The 21,235-nt window shown below is 40.2% G+C and overlaps 1 protein-coding gene across 6 annotated transcripts in view; it reads right to left on the reverse strand.

Moving 5' to 3' along the window:
• The window catches only part of SUSD1 (sushi domain containing 1), a 119,987-nt gene that overhangs the window by 24,822 nt on the left and 73,930 nt on the right, over positions 1 to 21,235 (reverse strand). For all 6 annotated transcript variants that reach the window (XR_006885846.1, XM_046644444.1, XM_046644413.1 and 3 more), the window contains 2 exons: positions 8,863 to 8,954; positions 7,731 to 7,917 (listed from right to left, as the gene is read on the reverse strand). Coding sequence is in view for 5 of the 6 variants with exons in the window: in XM_046644444.1 (XP_046500400.1) it covers positions 7,731 to 7,917; positions 8,863 to 8,954 (279 nt within the window). In the remaining variant the exon portion in view is untranslated. The remainder of the gene's footprint in view (positions 1 to 7,730; positions 7,918 to 8,862; positions 8,955 to 21,235) is intronic.

Consider the following 21,235-nt stretch of genomic DNA (forward strand, 5'->3'; position numbering starts at 1 on the left):
AATTTTACCAACAATAAAACATCATTTGATCCTTATCTTACTCTTGTGTATATTTAGAAAACAGCTTTGGGGTAGAAACCCTCAGCCCAAATGATAATAAATAAAAATGTGGGTCTGCCTAGTTTTTAAAGCTCTATAAATTTGTTATTTATCTATCTCAATGCAACACACATTTATTAGCCACCTCTATGCACCAGACACCATATGAGGCTGTGAGAGACAGTCATGAAAGACACAATTTCTGCTTTCCAAGAGCTCAGAGACCAATAGTGGAGACACGCAGAGCTTAGAGCTATGATAAAGTTGTACACAGGGTGTTGTGGGAGTGCAGAGGAAGAACACCTGACGAGGCCCAGGCGGTGAGCCCACCAAATATAGAAGCAGATATGTGTCGGGGCAGGAGGTGGGAGGGAGAGAGGTCAGAGACAGAACTGCAAGTATTTCAGAAGGGCCGAAAAGTTGAGGCCCAGCCAGGTAGAGGCAGGCAATAAAGTGAGAGGCGGGGGTAAGGTCAGCTCTGAGGTCCTGGAAATAATGAGAAGTCATTTGAAGATTCTTAGCAGGTGTGTATTTTAGAAATACATCTTAGACAGCTGGTTGGAGAATGAATTGCAAAAGAGCATAAGCACCAAATTGTCTAGAAGCTGGGTAAGAAGTGCGTGAGGTGTGAAGCAAGTGATGGCACCCAGAAGGGAAAAGAGGGGCAGATGGGAGAGACGCTCAGGGGAGAGAGGAACAGAATGTAGTGGGAGATAAGGAAGGGGAAGGAATCTGGGCTTTGGTTTTGGCAGTTGAGTCATGCCAGTCATTGAGGTCTGGGGGAAAGTACAGAAGCAGCTCACTTCTAGACCCGGTCAGTTTGAAATGCTTGCAGAATTATCCAGCAGGCAGCTAGAAATACGGGTGCAGAGCTCAGGAGCAAACTGTGGTGGCGATATGGAGCCGGCCGTCAGTGGGAGAGCTGACAGTGAGAGCTGCCCAGAGGGACAGTATAAATGCAGGCAAAAAGAGATGAGGGCCCAGGGCAGACCACCAGGAAACCCAGGCATCTAAGACAAGGTGGAAGAGTGAGAGTCCCCTAGAGTTTTTATTAAACAGTGCTAAAGGTAGAATTTCCTCTGAAGTCACCTAGATGTGTTCCATAGATTATGTTTTCCCTAAACCTGTGGGATTGCCAGGGACCCTACGAGGTCACCTGGAACAGCCCCTGCTTACAGTCAAGGCTTCACACAAACATGCTGAAGATGTATGCTGTTTCCAAGAGGATTCCAGAAAGAGATTCCCAAAGTGACACCCCTGAGGAGGACAATGACTAGGTTCCAGCAGCAGTGATGGGGAGAAGGTGAGTTGAGTGTGAAATGCCCCTACCAGGGCCCCCAGGGGAATGTGCCCCATCCAGTTGGAGCTCTCTGCCCTCAGCCCTCCATGCTATCCCCGATATGCCCCTTCATTTGTGATGCTGTATGGTCACAGTAAAGTAAGTGGTTTTATCACACACCTTGTTTCCAGCCCCGAGGGAGATTAACTGTTCATCCTTCTCTGTATGCGAACTGGCCTTAGGCTCTTTTAAATTATTCCTCTGTTTGCTCTTCTCTGAGATTAATAATTCTAGTTCCTCTAATCTCTTGGCTAACCTTTTAAAACCACCTGGCTTCTCACCATCCTCAGTAAGAGCAGAACCAAGTGCTCACTCAGCTTGGAGAAGGCCGACCCACAGGCCGACCCAGAGCAGGAAGGCCGGCGGCCACATTGCTCGTTACAGTCTAGCATCATTCTCGCAATTCTCAATGTGCCACTCCCATCTGGTTGACTCCATCGACATGTGGCTTCTAGACCATTTTCTGCTCTGCCTGCTTAAGGCCTTCCCCATCTTAGATTTTAAACAGTCTTACTTTTTCTCTCCAATGTAAAAGCCTGAACTTCATGAGTCTGGTTCTTAGCCACATTTCGAGGTTAAATAACCTTAACTTGTAGGCGTATTTTCCAAGGTGCTGTTTCCGGTCCCCAAAACTACTGTCCGTGGCAGATCTGCTCTCCTTTCCATTAGCCTTATTACTGATTTAAACCAAATCAGACCCAAGGCCAGAAATGGATTGCGTTTGGGCTAGAGAATGTAGTTCTTGCACCCTGGGTATGTGAGATGGGGAAGACCCAGAAGGGAGACCCTCATTTCCATTCCTAGGTGCCAAGAATGTCCATCCTCTACCAGAAGAAAATGACGAAGAAAAATATGGGGGCTACCATGTGAGAAAACTTCGAAGACTAAGGAGAAAAGCAATGAGGAGAACCTGTCCTGCAAAACACTAAATGTATTATAAAATTACAACAATTGAAGTGGTAAGGTACAAGCACAGGACAGGCAAAGCAATGGAAGAAGCTGGACAGTCTCGAAAGAGACTCAAATAAATAAGTGAGAATATAGCGTGTGACATGGACAGTCTATCCAACAGTGATGGGAAACTAGCTTACCATTTGGTGGGAAAAATTAACATGTAAATTTAGTCTTATACCACACATCAAAGCAAATTCTAAACGGGTCTACGTTTAAAAGTGAAAAGCAAAACTATTAAGAAGCATTAGAAAATATTAGAGAATAAGAATTGATCTGATTTCAGGGTGGGGAAGGCACAACCAGAGGCAGAAACTATAAAAAGAATCAATAGAATTGATTACATGAAAATTTAAAATGTCTAAATGTCCCAAAGGATATTGAACAGGAAATTAAAGAGTAAATAACCTGGGGGGGTGTAATATGTCCAACAAAAGATTAATATCATTAACGTAGGCAAACTATTACAATCAATAAGAGAAAGGAGGTAGGGTAGGTGCAAATGTGTGAAAATTCCTCTAAAACTCACCAAAATAAACAAAAAAATAAAAGAAAATTTTATCTGCACCAAAACTTTATACTGTAAACTTCAAGTAAATGCAAGAAATTAACACTCATAAATAAATACACACAAATGAAGACACCGTGATGGTTCTTTTCTAATCCTCGACACCTCCCCAGATAGATCATGACACCCACTCGAGGCATGATAATTTGAAATTGATGGCAATAGCAAAAATGGTAGCTTACACCATAAGTCCCCAGATACCGCAAGGCTAGCTACATCTCCCCTATGAATAAACTTACGAGACTTGGCCTCCCAGGGAGAAGGAACAATCTTCTTTTCATCTTTATATCCCCTTCAGCACTTAGCACAGGTCTTTGTATATATAACCAATCAAATATTTGCTGAATTAAATTAAGTTGCAAGTACCCCTCCCCCACTCCTACCACACACACACACACAGAAACCCTGGTTTTTAGGTTTCTGACATAAAACTTTCCTACTCGTATTTTGTAAAAGCTAATCTCAATACAAGAAAATAACACATCCAGCCCATTTTCCTCTGTGGTGTAACATCTTGTCTCAGTGGGGCCTAAGCCGGGATGTGGAAGCTTCCAGTGAGAGGAGCTGGGAGACATCCATCCCCACATAGCCACTTCCTTGGGAGTCTGGGGGTGGGAACTGAAGCTAGAAAGCAGTTGGGAGATTTGTGGAGATGAGAGGAATAGGTGGGTGGCTCATGGAGGTATGGAAGGCCATGAGTGCCTCCCTCCTGGCCTGACCTAACATTAGGTCTTCAGATGTCAAAGACCCTGTGTCCATGAAAGACTTTGAGAGAGTGTGGACAAAGAGGTGAACAGTTGAGATGAAGGGCAGTCCCTCTTCTGACTTTGGTTCTGTCCCCCGGGAGCCAGGGGGACCAGCAGGAATAAGTGTGGTCCCCTGGAACCAGCCCGAGGACATAGGGTTCTCACTGAGGACACAGGAGTACACTGTTCTTGGATAGTTTGTGGGTAGCCAAGCATGGAAGAGAAGCCTACGGCAGAAGAGTCCTTAAGAGTCCTTCCTAAGGACACCCAATAGTAAGGGAGGAGGTGTCAAGGTGAGGAAGTCCCTAGTTTTACAGGAAGAATCAGAGCTTGCTGACTGGACCTCTCTGTTAGAGGGACAGTCCGATAAGGCTTGGGACACATCTGTGCTTTCAGTTGCTTTCCTGAAAAAGTATTCTCTCTTTCTTATTCTGATTGAAGCCAGCCTCAGTCCTGAAGGTAGACTCAGGAGGGAATGATTCCCTTTACATCTTTTCTTCCCTTTTCTCCTCCAGCATTCTTGGTTCCATAATAAACCTTCATGTTGTGTCATATGTTCGCCATGTTGTGTAGTACAAGTGGTTTATGTACGCACGCATTTGCTTTCTCTCTTTCTCTCTCTTTCCCCACTTTTCCCTTCCTAGTTTCTCTCTCTCCCTATGAGAAACATTTTGCTTACAAGCTTTTTTGACTTGGCTAAAAAATAGCATAACCAGTGTGTGAAAGCTCTTCTGAGTCTTTGGGTGCTTCAACATTCCTAGAGCTTTCACCTTTCTCTGAGGTCAGCGATATATTTAAAGGGCTTGTTTTCATCCTGTTCCCATCAGGAAGATTTAACATAAGATGCTCAGAAGGGAAATTCCATTCACTTTTCTTCTGGGAAACTAGCTGTTGCGTTTCCCAGGCCCAAATCTCTCGCCTCATATTTCTGGTAAAACTCAAAAGTTCACAATTTTACTGAAACAAAACCACATCTTGGCAACCAAGTATACCTCTTCACATCAACAAGTAAAGTTTTGGTTTTTTCTCCTTTTATAAAAGACAGGGTTTGGGTTGGTTTGTTTGGTTTGGTTGTTTTCGTTTTTGGGTTTTTTTTTTTCACCCTTTATAAGATCCTAACAACGTGAGTTTTCACACTTTTTTAAAATTGCAAATTCTCTAAAGTAGGGTAGAGTTGGAAAATATGTAGTTACGTTCTCAATGAACTTAAACAGCTCAACAGCATCCCCTGGTGGCCACGAGCACAGACACAGGGCGCTTGAGCTACAGGGGCTATGTTTAGCCAACAAAACAAGGTGGAAATAAGTGTCGCATAGAGATGAAACTCCCTCTCCCCAGGTCAAAACCTATGAAATGTTAATCTGAACCAGCAACGCAAACCACCCAAACGCAACAAGGACCGAAGAGCAGGAGACTGCATAGCTGGTCATTTTAATAAGTCACCACAAAAAGGAAGGCCCTAATTGCACATTACTTCTCTTTCCAGCTCAAAATTTGATGAATCTTTCTTGGTCTAAAGCCTTTCTTAACTAACCAGGCATCTCTTCAATATCCTATACCACCCACTGGCCATTTCGGGGTTGACTCCCATATTCATTCACTACAAAGATATTTCTTTCTTGTGCCATGTGCTAACACCGTCCTTATGTGTTGAGGAATCAATGTAGAACACAGACAAAAATCTTTAACAAGCCTCCTATTTTAGTAGGGGAGAAAGAAAATAAACAAGTAAATTAAAAAATGCAAATTCTGGGGGCCGGCCCCATGGCCTAGTGTTTAAGTTCAGCATGCTCCGCTTTGGTGGCCCAGGTTTACAGGTTCAGATCCTGAGTGTGGACCTACACCACTCATCGGCGGCCATGCTGTGGTGGTGACCCACACACAAAATAGAGGAAGACTGGGACAGATGTTAGCTCAGAGCAAATCTTCTTCAACAGAGAAAAAAAAATGCAAGTCCTGAAAACAATTTCGATGAAGAAATTCAAACAGGGTAAGTGGATAGAGAGTAATGAGGTGGAGACGGGGAGGTTATTTTTGAAAGGATGGGCATACCTCTCTAAGGTAATGGCATTTTGAGCCAAGAGCTGAATGATTATAAAGAAACCGTGTGGAGAGAGTGTCCCAGGAGGAGTAAACAGCAGACAGAAAGGCTTGGATGCAAGAACAAGTGTGACCCGTTTGAGGAAGAGCCAGGAGGGCAGGAAGGTGATGCTTACTGCAAAGGCGGGAGAGCAGAGGGAGACGAAGTCAACGAGGTAGGCAGAGGCCAGACTACATGGTAAGAAACTTGGATTCTATTCTAACACTAATGCAAACTCGTTGGACAGTTTTGAGCTGGGGATGACATGTCCTCACATGCATTTTTAAAAGACCACTCTTCCTCCTGAGCAATCTTTTGAAAGTTATGGTAAAGACTAAGACTGGGGGGAGGGTGGTTGACAGGCAACTGTGAAAGGAGGGAGATCAGTTAGAAAGCTACTGCAAGAGTCCAAGCAAGAGGTTGCTGGCTTGGATTGGGTTCATAGTGGTGAAGGCGGAAGTGGGAAGAAGTGATTGGACTCAGAATACACTTTGGTAACAAGCCAATGGGGCTTGCTGATGGATCAGAGATTGGCCAGAGGGGTAGAATCATTTATGACTTCTTTTTGACCTGAGCAACTGGCAACTAGGAGTGCCAATAACTGAGATAGAGAAGCCCAGATGGGAAATGGATTTAGGGGTGAGGGAAGAGGGGAGAAATCAAAAGTTCCATTGGATTTGCCTATTAGATGTTCAATAGCATATGTTTAGGAGACGGGTGGATATGTGAGTCTGGAGATCAGAGGAGTGATTGGGACTAGAACACACATTTGGCAACCCTCAGCACATAGGTAATATTTATAGCCATGAGACTAGTGGAGATCGCCTAGGCAGAAAGGGTAGATATTGGAGAAAAAGGAAGAAAAGGCGGCTGAGGGGTCAGGGAGGAGCGGGCGTCAATAAAAGTAGATGGAGCTAGCGAAGAAGGCTGAGAAAGGGCAGCCAGCAAGGTGGAAGGAACCAAAAGCCAAGAGAAAAGGTGTTTCAAGAAGGAGGAAAGGTGCAGTGCTGCAGAGAAAATCAGACAAGAACAAAATTGGCCAGTAGATTTTGCAAGATGGAGACCCTTCCAGTGAGGACCAATGCCTCTGGATTGGAACCAGTTAAAGGGAGAATGGGAGTAAGGATGCGAAGCCTACACAATAGACACGACTTTGGGGGAGGTTTACCCTAAAGGGGGTGCTAAGCCAAGATAAAGTAGCTAGAGGGGACATGGGCTCAAAGGTAGTGTTTATTTTTTCTTTGTTTTTATTGAAAAAGAAGACATTACAATGTCCTTGCACAGTGTTGGGACTAGTTCAATATTGAGGGTAAGTGATGATTAGACAAGAAGGGACGGGATCCAATGCACCATTGGAGGTGGGGGTCACCTTAGGAGTAGGGACAAGAGAAAAGACAAAATATACGGTTCTGCATGCAGGTAGCAATGCAGATTTGGGAGAGGCAAGTCCCCACCTGCTTACTTCTAATTGCTCAGTAAAATAAGAAACAAGAAGCTAAAACTCAGAGTATTAGCTCACATGGGGTGGGGGTGGGGGAGTGGGCATATCATAGATTTGAGGAGAGACAAGAAAATGAGTGGAATGTGAATTTGCTGGAAGACTAGTGTAGGACTACCACTCATTTTCCCCTGAGAATAAGTGACTCTTAAGGCACTTGCAACAGGATGACAACTAAATATGTTACTGAGAAAGAAACAATAAGAGGGAAAGTTCTTTTGAAGTATGAAATATTTCAAATATCCAGAAGGAATTGAACCAACCTTCATGTACACACTATCCAGATTTAATCAATGTTAAGATTTTGTTTCAAATATCTTTTTAAGAAACATCACAGTCACAGTTCCTTTAGCACTGTCCAAGTTCTTCTTCTAATTCCACATCCTTCTTCCTCTCTCTCTTAAAGTTCATTATCCAAGGATAGAAAGCAGTAGCTTTCCTCTTTCTCCAGGCCTATCTACAGCTCTGTGGTGACTTCGTTCCTCCAAATGCTGTTATTCAAGATTTACCTGTTATCTGGGTTGTCAAGGAGATGACTACAGGAAGTTCAGAAGACAAAGCTTGGACGCTGACACTGTAGTTGGTACCCGGATGCAAGTCCAAGCACATCTCAGGAGTCTGGCTGCTAGTAGTGATATTAAAACTCATTTCCTGGGCAAACTCCTTCTGATACCATCTCTGGCCCCGAACATGGAACTGAAACACAGAAAAGTTCACTAGGTGAATCGCTAGCTTGACAGGCTCTGAATGCCTGGATATTTATCCTTTTTCACGAGCTCTCTTGCTCTCGACTCTAAAGTTCCTTCAAAAAGTGAAATACAACAGTAAGCAAATATCAGTTATAATACCATAAATATTGCAGTCACAATACCATCAGTAAAATAAATATATTTTTAAATCAAAATGTACAAAAGGCTGAGGGCCCAATACTGAGAACTTTCGCTTTCTTGTTCTCACACATACAAAGCACATGCCCAATGCAAAGTCTCTTGGCAAAGCAGCGGAAGAAAAACCAAAGAACATTCTCCTAGAAAGAAAATTAAGAATCTGAATTAAGACTTCTCCAAAGCGAGAGCTGAATCAGGACACTCCTAGTTGGTCTCGTCAAACCTGGGAAGGCTTTTTCTCCTCTACCTGCCCCTTCTGACATTCCCCACACTTCGCTGTAACCTCCCAGCACCTAGGCCAATAGACACACTTTTCTTCCTACTTAATTTCTTCTGGTAGCAGCTCATTCATTCCATGGTCCTTCCCTTACTTACTCACAATCACATCTAGTTTCAAAAGTTCCCCTGGACTCTCTGGGCAACACATTCAGACGCTGGTCAGAGACACTGGTACGGGGAGACACACACATATGTAAAAGCCATTGGGTCCCTTCCAGGAATCCTGCCTGAACATCAACTGTGCATCAGGCCATGTGCACAAAGAAACCCGCATGGCTTTCTCATCAATCCCCAAGGTTTCTGTCTTCAATTATGCCGCAGAAGTGCCCATCTTCTTGTTTCTTATTGCAATTGTCACTATAAATCTTCCATTAATCATGGCAGCTATCTAAGTAGGTTTCTAGGTTTGTTGATATTTTTTAAACCTCCTACACAAGACAAACACCCATAAATAGAGTAACTTTCAGTAACTTACAAAATACATCTCTTCTATATCAGCTGTCATCATACTTCTCCATCTCAGGCAGGTTTCATTAAATATCGAAATGTTAGCAATGGTCTGTTTCACTGCAGGAGGAAAAGAAAGAGAAATCAACTTACACCTTATATAAACGCTACCTTTTAATTGAACTGTTTTCCAAGGATACACATTTACATAGGATGATTTCAGCAGAATTTTAATTTAGAAATTAGTGGTAGCTGTCCAAGAAACGCCACTTTTATATTTATGTAAATTCAGTCCCAACGAAAGATTTCAGATAGAAAGATACCCAATCAGAGGATCCCTCTTAAAAAATATTTAAATCTATTCACTGCAAACTCCCTTAGTTTACTAAGTTAAAACTGCAACTCATTGTCCTGACCTCGGACAACCTCATTTATACAAATAAGCATCATTTGAAATTCTGAGCTGAGAGTAACATTTCAGCAGAGAATTGAGAAATGCTCCTAGAGGAACTGAAAAAGGTGATCTCAAGCAGCCAGGCCTTTCACGACGCAAAGGGAGGAGGGGTCCCTCTTGGTTTGGCCCTCCTCATCTCTTAGGATCAAAGAAGCATTTGTTGGCCTCTGCTCAATTTCATGGTAATCAATCCGAAAGATGGTCCAGATCTGGTATAGTGCAATATAGAGGCACATCCCCCAAGCCTTTTTAAAATAAAGGCTATTTATTCAAAACTCTGATATCAGAAGTTACTTCCTTCAACAATGACCCCTGTCCCTACACCAGAAATAATATAGCAGACCTGCTAAGAAGTTTCACAGGAACACTGTGGTGATTAATAAGTGATCAAGGCAACTCCCAAAGCACCTGAGAAAAAGCACTGCCGAGCCTTTATTGAGAAAGCCCCTGGCCGGACAGGTTCCTACGAACGAAGCCAAGCTGGTAGACGTGACCCCTCTTTATGGATTGGGCAGCTTTGCAGAGAGAAAACCTGCTCCACAGGTCACAAGCTCTACTTCAAATGTTGTAACACAGAGCAGTAAAAAAGTAGAGATGATTCACGATAATGCAACCTCCCTGCTCGGAGTAAAGAAGATGGTTTCAGAGATAAGTTACAGCGATCCAAAGAATCTCACATTGAGAAAATTTTCAAAAACCAAATAACTCCAATATTATTTTAAAGAGTTCTAGACCACACAAAAAGGTGGAAAGTTTCCCAATTTATTCGATATGACTAGATAATCCACAATGCCCAGACTGTATGAGGATGGCAGAACCAATCACTAAATACACTATGCCAAACTCACTTCTTAATATAAATACAAAATTCCAAGAAAAATATTAGCAAATGGATACAGCAGTACCGTCAAAGAACAATGCTCTCTGACCAAGGGAGACATTGCAGGATTACGGAGATGATCATTATTGGGAAAGCTATTAATAGATTGAAAGAGAAAAACCATATGGTTACTTTTATAATCACAATGGCTAATACATTTAACATACATTCCTGACTAAAAATCATAGTAAACTAGGACTTAATTTGGTAGAAACACATTAATTTAAAAGAGAGTTTATTAGGAAACCACCATACTTAGTGGTAAAACAATGAAGCAATTTCTAGTCAAGTTAAGAAAATACAAGGATGCATGGCCTCATAGCTATTATTTAGCATTAGTCAGAAGATTCTAGACAATGCAGAAAAAGGCAAGGAAAAAAATGAACTATAAATACCAGAAAGAGGGGCCAGCCTGGTGGCGCAGAGGTTAAGTTCACACATTCTGCTTCTCAGCAGCCTAGGGTTCGCTGGTTCGGATCCCGGGTACGGACACAGCACCACTTGACAAAAGCCATGCTGTGGTGGCATCCCACATATAAAGTAGAGGAAGATGAGCATGGATGTTAGCTCAGGGCCAGTCTTCCTCAGCAAAAAAAGAAGGATTGGCAGCAGATGTTAGCTCAGGGCTAATCTTCCTCAAAAACCACCCCCCCCCCCAAAAAAAATATACCAGAAAGAAAGAGAACAAATGAGGCCACTGCCAGTAAATCTAAGAGAATCAACTGAAACACAAATATAAAATTGTTTGAAAACAATAGAAAAACAAATACAAATAACAGGAGTTTGTCAAAGGGCACCCAAATATAAGAACATAGAAAGACAAATCATTTTCTATACATCTGCAAGAACAAGTATGGTAGGCTGAATAATGGCCCCCCAAAGGTGTGCACATCCTAGTGCCTAGAATCTGTAATCCTGTTACCTTACTGAAGGACTTTGCAAATGCGATTAAGATAGGGAGAGTATACTGGATTATCCTGTGGGCCCAATGCTGTGACAAGGGTCCTTATAAGAGGGAGACAAGAAGATCAGGGTTAGAGAGATTTAAGGACAAAAGCAGAAGTTAAACTGATGAGCTTCAAAGGTGGAGGATGGGACCACAGCAAAGGTATGTAGGCAGGCTCTAGAAACCAGAGAGGGCAAGGAAACAGATTCTCCCCTGGAGCTCCCAGAATGAACACAGGCCTGCTGACACTTTGATTTTAACCCAGTGAAACTGATTTGGACTTCTGACCACCAGAACTGTAAGACCGTAAATTCGTGTTGTTAGAAGCCACTAAATTTGCAGTAATTTGTCACATATTAGCCATAGGAAACTAAAACAATAAATAAAATACAATTGAAACATTAAAAGATGCCTATTCACAAGAGAAGAAACCAAGAAAAACTACAAATACCTAGAAATAAGTCTAACTAGAAATATCCAAGACTTATATGGTTTTTTAAAAACATTTTTTCTGAAGGACATAAAATAAAAGAATAAAGAAAGAAATGCCACATCCTTAATGGAAAGACTCAAAAGTGAAAAGACATCAATTCTCCACCTGTTAATCTAGAAATGGAATATACTTCCACTGGCAATTCCAATGGACCTTCTTGAAACATGCTAAGTTTACACACTCATTCAATGAGTATTTAGAAAGTTCTTACCATGCACCAGACATGCTTTAGGGGGTGAGGATAAAGAGGAGAGAAAACAAAGTCCCTGTACCTAATGAAATCCATTCTACTGAGAAATGCAGAAAATAAACAGTAAACAAATAAATAAAAATTATAATCCTGTGCTCTGGTAAAGACTATGATGAGAAGCATTGTATGAGGATAGAAAGGATGGTTAGGGAAGGCCCTCTGTGGAGGTCTACGGAGCAGAGACCTGAAGGACATGAGTCAGCGAGCCACCAAGAGTGGAGGAAGAGGGCTGAGACAGAGGACGCTCCAAGGTCAAAGTCCCAGACGCAGGCATCAGCTTGGCACACTCAATGAACAGAAAGCAATTACTGCTAATTTTCTTTGGGCAGATTAATGAGAATAGCAAGAAATTGAAATAAAAACATTGCAAGAGGACATAACCAGGTATCAGTGTTTCTCAACCTTTTTTCATTATAGCCCCACAAGGACCCTTTTTAAACATTTTTTTCCTAATCTTTCACCTTCTATAAAATTTTAATACCACAGGGACCAGCCCCGTGGCCAGGTGGTTAAGTTCACACACTCCACTTTGGCAGCCTGGCATTCACCGGTTTGGATCCTGGGTGCGGACCTACACACTGCTCATCAAGCCATGCTGAGGCAGCATCCCACATGAAAGAACTAGAAGGACCTACAACTAGAATATACAACTATGTACTGGGGAGCTTTGGGCAGGAAAAAAAAAGAGGAAGATTGACAACAGATGTTAGTTCAGGGCCAATCTTCCCATCAAAAAGCACACCTTAAAAAAAAAATTTAATACCACAGATACGCTGTATGCTTCTCATGTACTATATGTTTATCTATGCTTCATACAAAAAAAGAATAATATTTTTTGCCCCTCAAGTTTTGCCCCCTTATGGGTGCTTGCACCCCACCAAGAACACTAGAGTAATTAGACAGTTTGTTCCTAGCAAAGAAAGAAACAAATAGACCAATGGAACAGAGTAGAATCCAGAAATCAATCTATCTATGCATGGGAATTTACGTAAGAGTGGAATTTCAAATCAGCGGGAAATAAACTGAGTTGGGAAATAGTTGGGAATAGAGATAAAGTAATATTAGATTCCTACCTTGATAGACAAAAATGATTCTGGCTGTATTAAATTTTTTTTTTTAAGATTCAGTATTTTCATGATGTATTGTAACCATCACCATTATCTAATTCAATAACATTTCAGCACCCCAAAAAGAAACCCCATACCATTAAGCATTCACTTCCCATCTCCCCTTCCCCAGCCCCTGGCAAGCACAAATCTACTTTCTTGTCTCTATGGATTTGCCTAGTCTGGAAATTTCTTATAAACCGAATCAAATACTATGTGGCCTGGGTCACAAAGCTTGGGCTCTTCCCTTCTACTAAATACCGTGACCACCCTTCTCCTCCCACCCCCTACTCCCACACAGCTCTTCTCTTGCCCCTCGGGGAGGCCTTCTCCCTGGTGTTCAAGCTGTATAAGCAGGTGATCACAAAAGCCTTGGGGGCAGCCAGGTCCAGGTTCAAATTCTGGCTCTGTCTTGGACAATTTACTCATTTTTCCTGCTCTTGCCTTCTGACAATTCTTTGTTGTTAATTTTTTTTTAAATAAATTTTCAACTTTAGAACAGTTTTAGATTTACAGAAAAACTGCAAATTAAATTTTTTAACTAAAAAATATGCTAGAGGGGTCAGCCCCTTGGCGTAGTGGTTAAGGTTCAGGTTTGGCATGCTACGCTTCGGCAGCCCAGGTTTACAGGTTCAAGCCCCAGATGCAGACCTGCACCACTTGTCACGCCATGCTGTGGTGGCATCCCACATATGGAATAGAAGAAGACTGACACAGATGTTAGTTTAGGGCTAATCTTCCACAAGCAAAAAAAAAAAAAAAAAGAAAAAAAGAGGAAGATTGGCAACAGATGTTAGCTCAGAACAAATCTTCCTCAACAACAACAAAAGATACTAGAAAAGAATATAGAAAAATAGTTCTATAATCTTGGGTAGGAAAGAAATAATAAGAAAACTGAAGATGTTGTTTTGAATTTGACTAAATAAAATCTTAAATTTTCTTTACGGCAAAATATATAACAATCCTTAAGTTTGAAAGACAAACAACAAACTGGGGGAAAAATTGTAACATTTGAAAAAGTTGATGGCACTGATGTCTAAAGAGCAGTTCCCATGAAGAAAAATACCGCCACCAACATACAAAAAGAAGCAATAACCGGAAAAAAGAGATTCATAGCAGAACTGTAATAGGCCATTCAATAGTCAAAGAGATACAAATTCAAACAAAATAAAATACGCTTTTCACTTACCTGGCTCTCAAACATTAAAAAATTATCAAAATCAGTGTTGGTGAGGATCTTGGGAAACAAGTGTGCGTGTAAACTGATACAATCTTTGTGGAGAGGAATTTATGAGGCTCTTTATCTCAGCAATTCCACTCTTAAGACTCATTCTACAGAAATGCTCTGCCTAAGTTTGCAAAAACAGCACATTTCATCAAACCTAAGACACCATTCTTGTAAGACGCACCATTAGTTTGTCTTATTAAGAAAGAAAAAATCCTGCCAAGTAAATTGTAAGAAAATAATCATTTTCTTCTCTCTCAGAATTCTTCTATACTAATTGAAAGAGCTCTTTCATACCTATAGAGACATGAAAATTTTATCATCATAAAACAAAAATACAAGCAAAAGTGATTGAGACACTCCTAAAATTTCTTCATATTCAGTATACAACACTTCTCAATCACTTTTCCATTAAGAGTTCTCGATATCTGTATTTTTCCACACAATATCATCCTACACGCTATCCAGAGTTTTGGTGACGCAGTATTCTTAAAAGTGTGCTTACTTTCTCCAGGATTTTCTTGCAAGCCACTGACGCCCATTCTGATGCTGACATTTGCTTTTATACATTGCTGTTTCATTTCCCATGGTTTTCTACATACACAATAACTTTTGTTTCAAAGTCAAAGCATAGTGTAAACTTTTTGAAAAAGTTTTAATAGGCAATTAAACCCCAAACCTTAATAGTACCACTAATGTCCATAACTAAATAAAAGTAACAACACCGTTGTAGCTATGACCAATTTAATGCATACCTGAGTAATGACGATTATGTTCACGGCAGCCACCTGACTGTGTAACAATTGTGCGATTTCATAGATATTAAAATGTGAAAAAATGTGCATCTGAGAATCAATGAAACATAATATATACAAGTATATTAACAGCAGCATTGCCTGTAATAAAAATTCTAAGGGAAAGAAAACCCTAAATCTCCTTCCATAGTGGATAAGTTAATTAGTGTACCTATTATGCTTCCCTCAAAGAGAACGAGGCGACCTTATATGAACTGGTATGGAAATATGTCCACAGGATATTGCAAAGGCAAAAATAAAAATAAAATAAAAAAGCAGGATGAAGAATGATACGTATGTAATGATTCCATTGGTTTTTAAATGTACACACATATGCACACGTAATGTTACAGTAGTGGTGGGTCTGCAATTCCTTCTGCTCACAGGAACGTCTCACCGACTGGTTCAATTCAGTTCCACCTCGGTCAGAGAGTGACTCTCACTCTAAGTCCCCTTCCCTCCGTGCAAGGAGCTTACAGTTTGAACCACAGGCAGGTTGAAGCCAGGATGAGCTCACTGGGGAGAAAAGGATCCCGGATAGAGGACAGCTAGTCCTGCGTCCCGTCCTATGCTGCTCTCTGATCCTTTGGAAAGTACAAGCCCTGTCTCTCATACAAATACTCCTTCTCCAGTTCATTGTTAGCAGTCACTCTGCCTTCTCTCTTTCTCCTTTCCCCACCCAGAAGGCCAATCTAATCTAGAATCCTGAAGTTGAAAATCCAGACCCGCAAGAATGCCTCAGAGAAAATTTGCCTCTTAGTTTATCGAATTCTTTGTAACTTTGTTTCTGCTTCATTAATGTAAGGGAGCAACTCTGGGCAAAATCAATCATTACTTCCTCTGTGCCCCCACAGTACCCTGCAAATCCCTCAATTACACTTTATGCATTGCGTTATTATTGGTCCTTGCCTATCGCCCCATTGAACTGAGGCCTTCTTGAGGGGTAGACTATGTCTTGCTCATCTTTGTACTCCCAGTGTCCAGGACAGTGGCAGGCACAGCATTCCTAGTTGTTTAAATGCAAACAATCAGCGATAAGGGGCAAGTCAAGCAACTGAAATCATATTAGCCCAATGGAATACAGGTAGTGCTCTGATTAAGACATGGTATGTATTTAATCTAGAAGAGGAGTTACACCCTCCATCAGTATAACAAAAATACAGGGAGTATGTAACAAATGTCATAAAGTAAGTTTAAGTAATAGTTAACATTTGATAGATGCTTATTTTATGTCAGGTATTGTGCTGGTTCTCCATAACCCATGCAGTCTCACTGAATTCTAAAATACTGAAAAGGGACCTGGTATATCAGAGTACGGACAACAAGCAAAGGATGAAATGTCTATGAGACTTTATTCAGTGGTAGGAGGAAGGCACTGCTTCTGAGAAAGAAAAGGATTAATAGCGAGGAATTGGTGTCCTTTGGAGACTAAGTGGTGATGGTAAAAAGAAGCAAGGGGGAAATGCAAGATCCTACAAGATAAAAGAGAACCCCAAAACAGAAGAACACACAACTCATCTCCACCCTCACCAAAAATTAACAAAAATATCCTTTAAAGAAACTGTACTTTGGGGGCTGGCCTGGTGGTGCAGCGGTTAAGTTCATACGCTCCACTTCTCGGCAGCCGGGGGTTTGCCAGTTCAGATTCCGGGTGCAGACATGGCACCACTTGGCACGCCATGTTGTGGTAGGCGTCCCACATATAAAGTAGAGGAAGATGGGCACGGATGTTAGCTCAGGGCTAGGCTTCCTCAGGAAAAAAAGAGGAGGACTGGCAATAGTTAGCTCAGGGCTAATCTTCCTCCAAAAAAAAAAAAAAAGAAACTGCACTTCAGTCACAGACAGAAGAGGGCACTCTTAACCTAAAAATCTTATTAACCATCCTAAACTACCAATTCCGTCCATGGGATTAATAGACAAAAAAGCAGTGTGCATTAAAATACAAGAAGATTATAATCAAAACACTTTAGCTTGTGAAAAACTCCATTTTTTTTAAACCCACAAACTAGGGGGAAAAAAAACCCTGTAACACAATAAACTGAAATAAATAACCTTAAATAAGCAGTGAGGGTATGACGAAAACTTACGTCAGAAACTCAAAAACTAAGAAGAGAAATGGACAGAAAGCAGGGAGGAAATGAAACAAAAATGACTGAATTCAGAAAAGAAACAAAAGAAGAAGACAAATTTATGTCAGAAGTAATGTCAAAATGTTACAGTGCTGAAAGAAGAATAGATTAGAATTAAGATTTAATAAGGAACACTGAAGAAATACAGGAAAACAACCAAAAAGAATAAAAATGAGATTAAAAAGGATCAAAAATAAAGCAGTTGAAATGGAATATAGGCAAAGATCCAACATATGTATAATTAAAGTCTCTAAAGAAGAAAAACACTGAAACAGAATTAATACTTAGAACTATAATCCAAGATAACTTTATAAAAATAAAAAGACCTGAATATAAATACTGAAAGGACCCATCGGATACCTGAGAAAGCTCACTCAGAACAATCAACCCTAAGACTTATCCAAGTGAAACTATTGGACTTTGAAGATAAAGAAAAAATCCTCAGCATCTCCACTCAAATAAATACACAAATAAGATCTAAAGGCAAAAGAATTAAGCTTCACCAGACTTCTCAAAAGTTATATAAAAAGCAAGGCAACAAAAGAACTGAATTTTAAGGGAACTCAAACCAAGAAAGTGTGAACCAAGATTTTTATATCCAGCCAAGTTATCTTTCAAGTATCAAGGCTATAAGGAAACAGTTTGAAACATGCAATAAGTCAGAGAATACTGTACTGTTGAAGAATTTACTAGAAGATGAGCTTCATCCAAGAAATAACCAGAGAAACTTCAGCAAAGACTGATGGTGAGCATCTGATATATTAAATTGTAGATCTAAGATGAAAGCAAAGGCAAGGCAAGGTGGAAGAATAAAATACAGATGGTGTGTTCTGATAAAGTAGAAATAAGGCAACTGAAAAATTTGGAAGAGACAGGATAAAAAGAAAGAAAAACAGAATAGACTAATTTGAATGCATACATGTAATAAGTGCAATTAAAGTATGTCATTAAAAACTGATAAACCAGGGGCCGGCCCGGTGGCACAGTGGTTAAGTGCTTCGGTGGCCCGGGGTTCACCGGTTCGGATCCCAGGTGCAGACATGGCACCACTTGACAAGCCATGCTGTGGTGGGCATCCCACATATAAAGTAGAGGAAGATGGGCACGGATGTTAGCTCAGGGTCAGTCTTCCTCAGCAAAAAGAGGAGGATTGGCAGCAGTTAGTTCAGGGCTAATCTTCCTAAAAAACAAAAACTGATAAACCAGAAGGTGAAAAGTTACATAAGAAAACAGGAGACAGGCACTGTTAAAAAGGTACAAAAGTAGCATCAGAAAAAAATATATCTAAACCTTCCTAAAAACATTATATATTTATAATATTATAATATATAATGTAATTTTATATATAAGATATAATTTTATATGTTTTATATATATAAAGTAAAGCAGCAAGAAAATATATCATATAGAGAAAGAAATACAGAAAATACAACATAATGCACACAGTTGTTATAAAATAATAGGACAGAGTTGAGTTCAAACATATCAGTCTTCTCAATAACTGTAAATGGATTTAACTTATGTATTAAAAACAAAAAAGATTTTCAATTTGTCTCATAATGTAAGATCCAACTATATGCCGTATACTAGAGGGATACCTAAAACAAAGCGATTCAGAAAGGCTAAGGGTAAAGTGACGGACAACAGTGTAGCAGACAAATGGTAACCATAAGAAAGTAGGGGTGGCAATCCTCAAGAACATACAATGGACAAAGGAAAGTTTCTTCAATGAATGGTGTTGGGAAAACTGGACAGCCACATGCAAATGAATGACAGCAGACCATTATCTTACACTCTACACAAAAATTAACTCCAAATGGATTAAAGACTTAAATGTAAGACCTGAAACCATAAAACTCTTAGAAGAAAATATAGGTAGTACACTCTGTGACATCAGTCTTAGCAGTATCTTTTCGAATACCATGTCTACTCAGGCAAGGGAAACAAAAGAAAAAACAAACAAGTGGGACTACATCAGATTAAAAATCTTCTGCACGGCAAAGGGAACCATGAACAAAATGAAAACACAACCCACTAACTGGGAGAAAATATTTGCAAATCATATATCCAATAAGGGGTTAATTTCCGAAATATATAAAGAACTCATACAACTCAACAACAAAAAATTGAACAATCCAATCAAAAAATGGGGAGACGTTTTTCTAAAGAAGATATATAGATGGCCAAAAGGCATGTGAAAAGATGTTCAATATCACTAATCATCAGGGAAACGCAAATCAAAACTACTATGAGATATCACCTCGCACCCAGCAGAATGGCTATAATTAACGAGAAAAGAAATAACAAGTGTTGGGGAGGATGAGGAGAAAAGGGAACCCTCATACACTGCTGGTGGGAGTGCACACTGGTGCAGCCACTATGGAAAACAATGTGGAGATTTCTCAAAATATTAAAAATAGAAATACCATACCATCTAGCTATCCCACTACTGGATATTTATCCAAAGAACATGAAATCAATAATTCAAAAAGATATATGCACCCCTATGTCCAATGCAGAATTATTCACAATAGCCAAGATGTGGAAGCAACCCAAGTGCCCATCAATGGATGAATGGATAAAGAAGATGTGGTATATATATATACACATATATTGTATTATTGTATATATATATATATATGGTGGAATAGTACTCAGCCATAAAAAAGACAAAATTGTGCCATTTGCAACAACATGGATAGACCTTGGGGGTATTATGCTGAGCTAAATAAGTCAGACAGAGAAACACAAATACCGAATGATTTCACTCACATGTGGAAGATGAATAAGCAAACACATAGATAAGGCGAACAGATTAGTGGTTACCAGAGAAGGGGGTGGGGAAGGGAAAAAGCAGTAAAGGGGCACATATGTATGGTGACAGATAAAAACTGGACTATTGAGGGGCCGGCCCCGTGGCCGAGTGGTTAAGTTTGCGTGCTCTGCTTTGGCGGCCCAGGGTTTCAGCGGTTCGGATCCTCGGCGTGGAGCAGCACCGCTCATCAGGCCATGCTGAGGCAGCATCCCACATAGCACAACCAGAGCCCCTACAACTAGAATCTAAAACTATGTACTGGGGGGCTTTGGGGAGAAGAAGAAGAAGAAGAAAAAAGATTAGCAACAGATGTTAGCTCAGGTGCCAATCTTTAAAAAAAATAAAAACTGGACTATTGATGGTGAAAATGATGCAGTTTATACAGAAACTGAAATATAGTGATGAATATCTGAAATTTACCACAATGTTGTAAGCCAATTTGATCTCAATAAAATAATTTTTATAAAAGAAAGTAGGGGTGGCAATCTTGATATAAGTAGAATTCAAGTCAATACGCATTAAATATGACAGAAGGACACTTTTTAAGGCAAAAAAACACAATTCATAATGAAGATAAAATGCAACCACCTTTATAAAGCAAATCAAAGCATAAGAAAGGATATAATAAATATGAAAGCAGAAATTAATGATGTAAAGCTAGGGTCAGCAAATTTTTTCTATAGAGGGTCAGACAGTAAATATTTTAGGTTTTCGGGGCCAGACAGTTTTGTCACAACTACTCAATTCTGCCCTCATAGAACAAAAGCAGCCACCGACAACACATAAATGAATGACTTGGCTGTGTTCCAATGAAACTTCATTATAAAAACAGGTGACAGCCCAGATTTGGCCCGCAGGCCATAATTTGCTAATCCCTGATGTACAGGGGGGAAAAAATAGTAGATCTAATTACTAAAACAAAATCTTGGCTTTTTGAAAACTCTAATAAAATAGACAAACCACTAGCTAACTTAATCTGGAAAAAAGGAAGAAACTAGAAATAAAGGGAGAAATAATCACTGAAACAGAAGAAAACTCAAAAAGTTAAATGAAACTACTTTGCAGACCATTATGCAAATAAATTTGAAAACATGGATGAAATAAGAAGATAGTTTGCCAAAACTGACCCCATTAGATGTAAAAAGCTTAAACAGACCAATTTCCATAGAAAAAAAATTGAGAAAGTTATCAAGGAACTATTCCACAGAAAAACCCCAGGCCCGGAGGGTTTCAGAGGGGAATTCTACCAAAGCATCTGAGACCAGAAGATCAAATGCTACATGAATCATCATAATGAAGGAAACGTTTC

Source organism: Equus quagga, chromosome 1 (genome assembly GCF_021613505.1).
Source record: "Equus quagga isolate Etosha38 chromosome 1, UCLA_HA_Equagga_1.0, whole genome shotgun sequence".
Taxonomy (NCBI): Eukaryota; Metazoa; Chordata; class Mammalia; order Perissodactyla; family Equidae; genus Equus; species Equus quagga.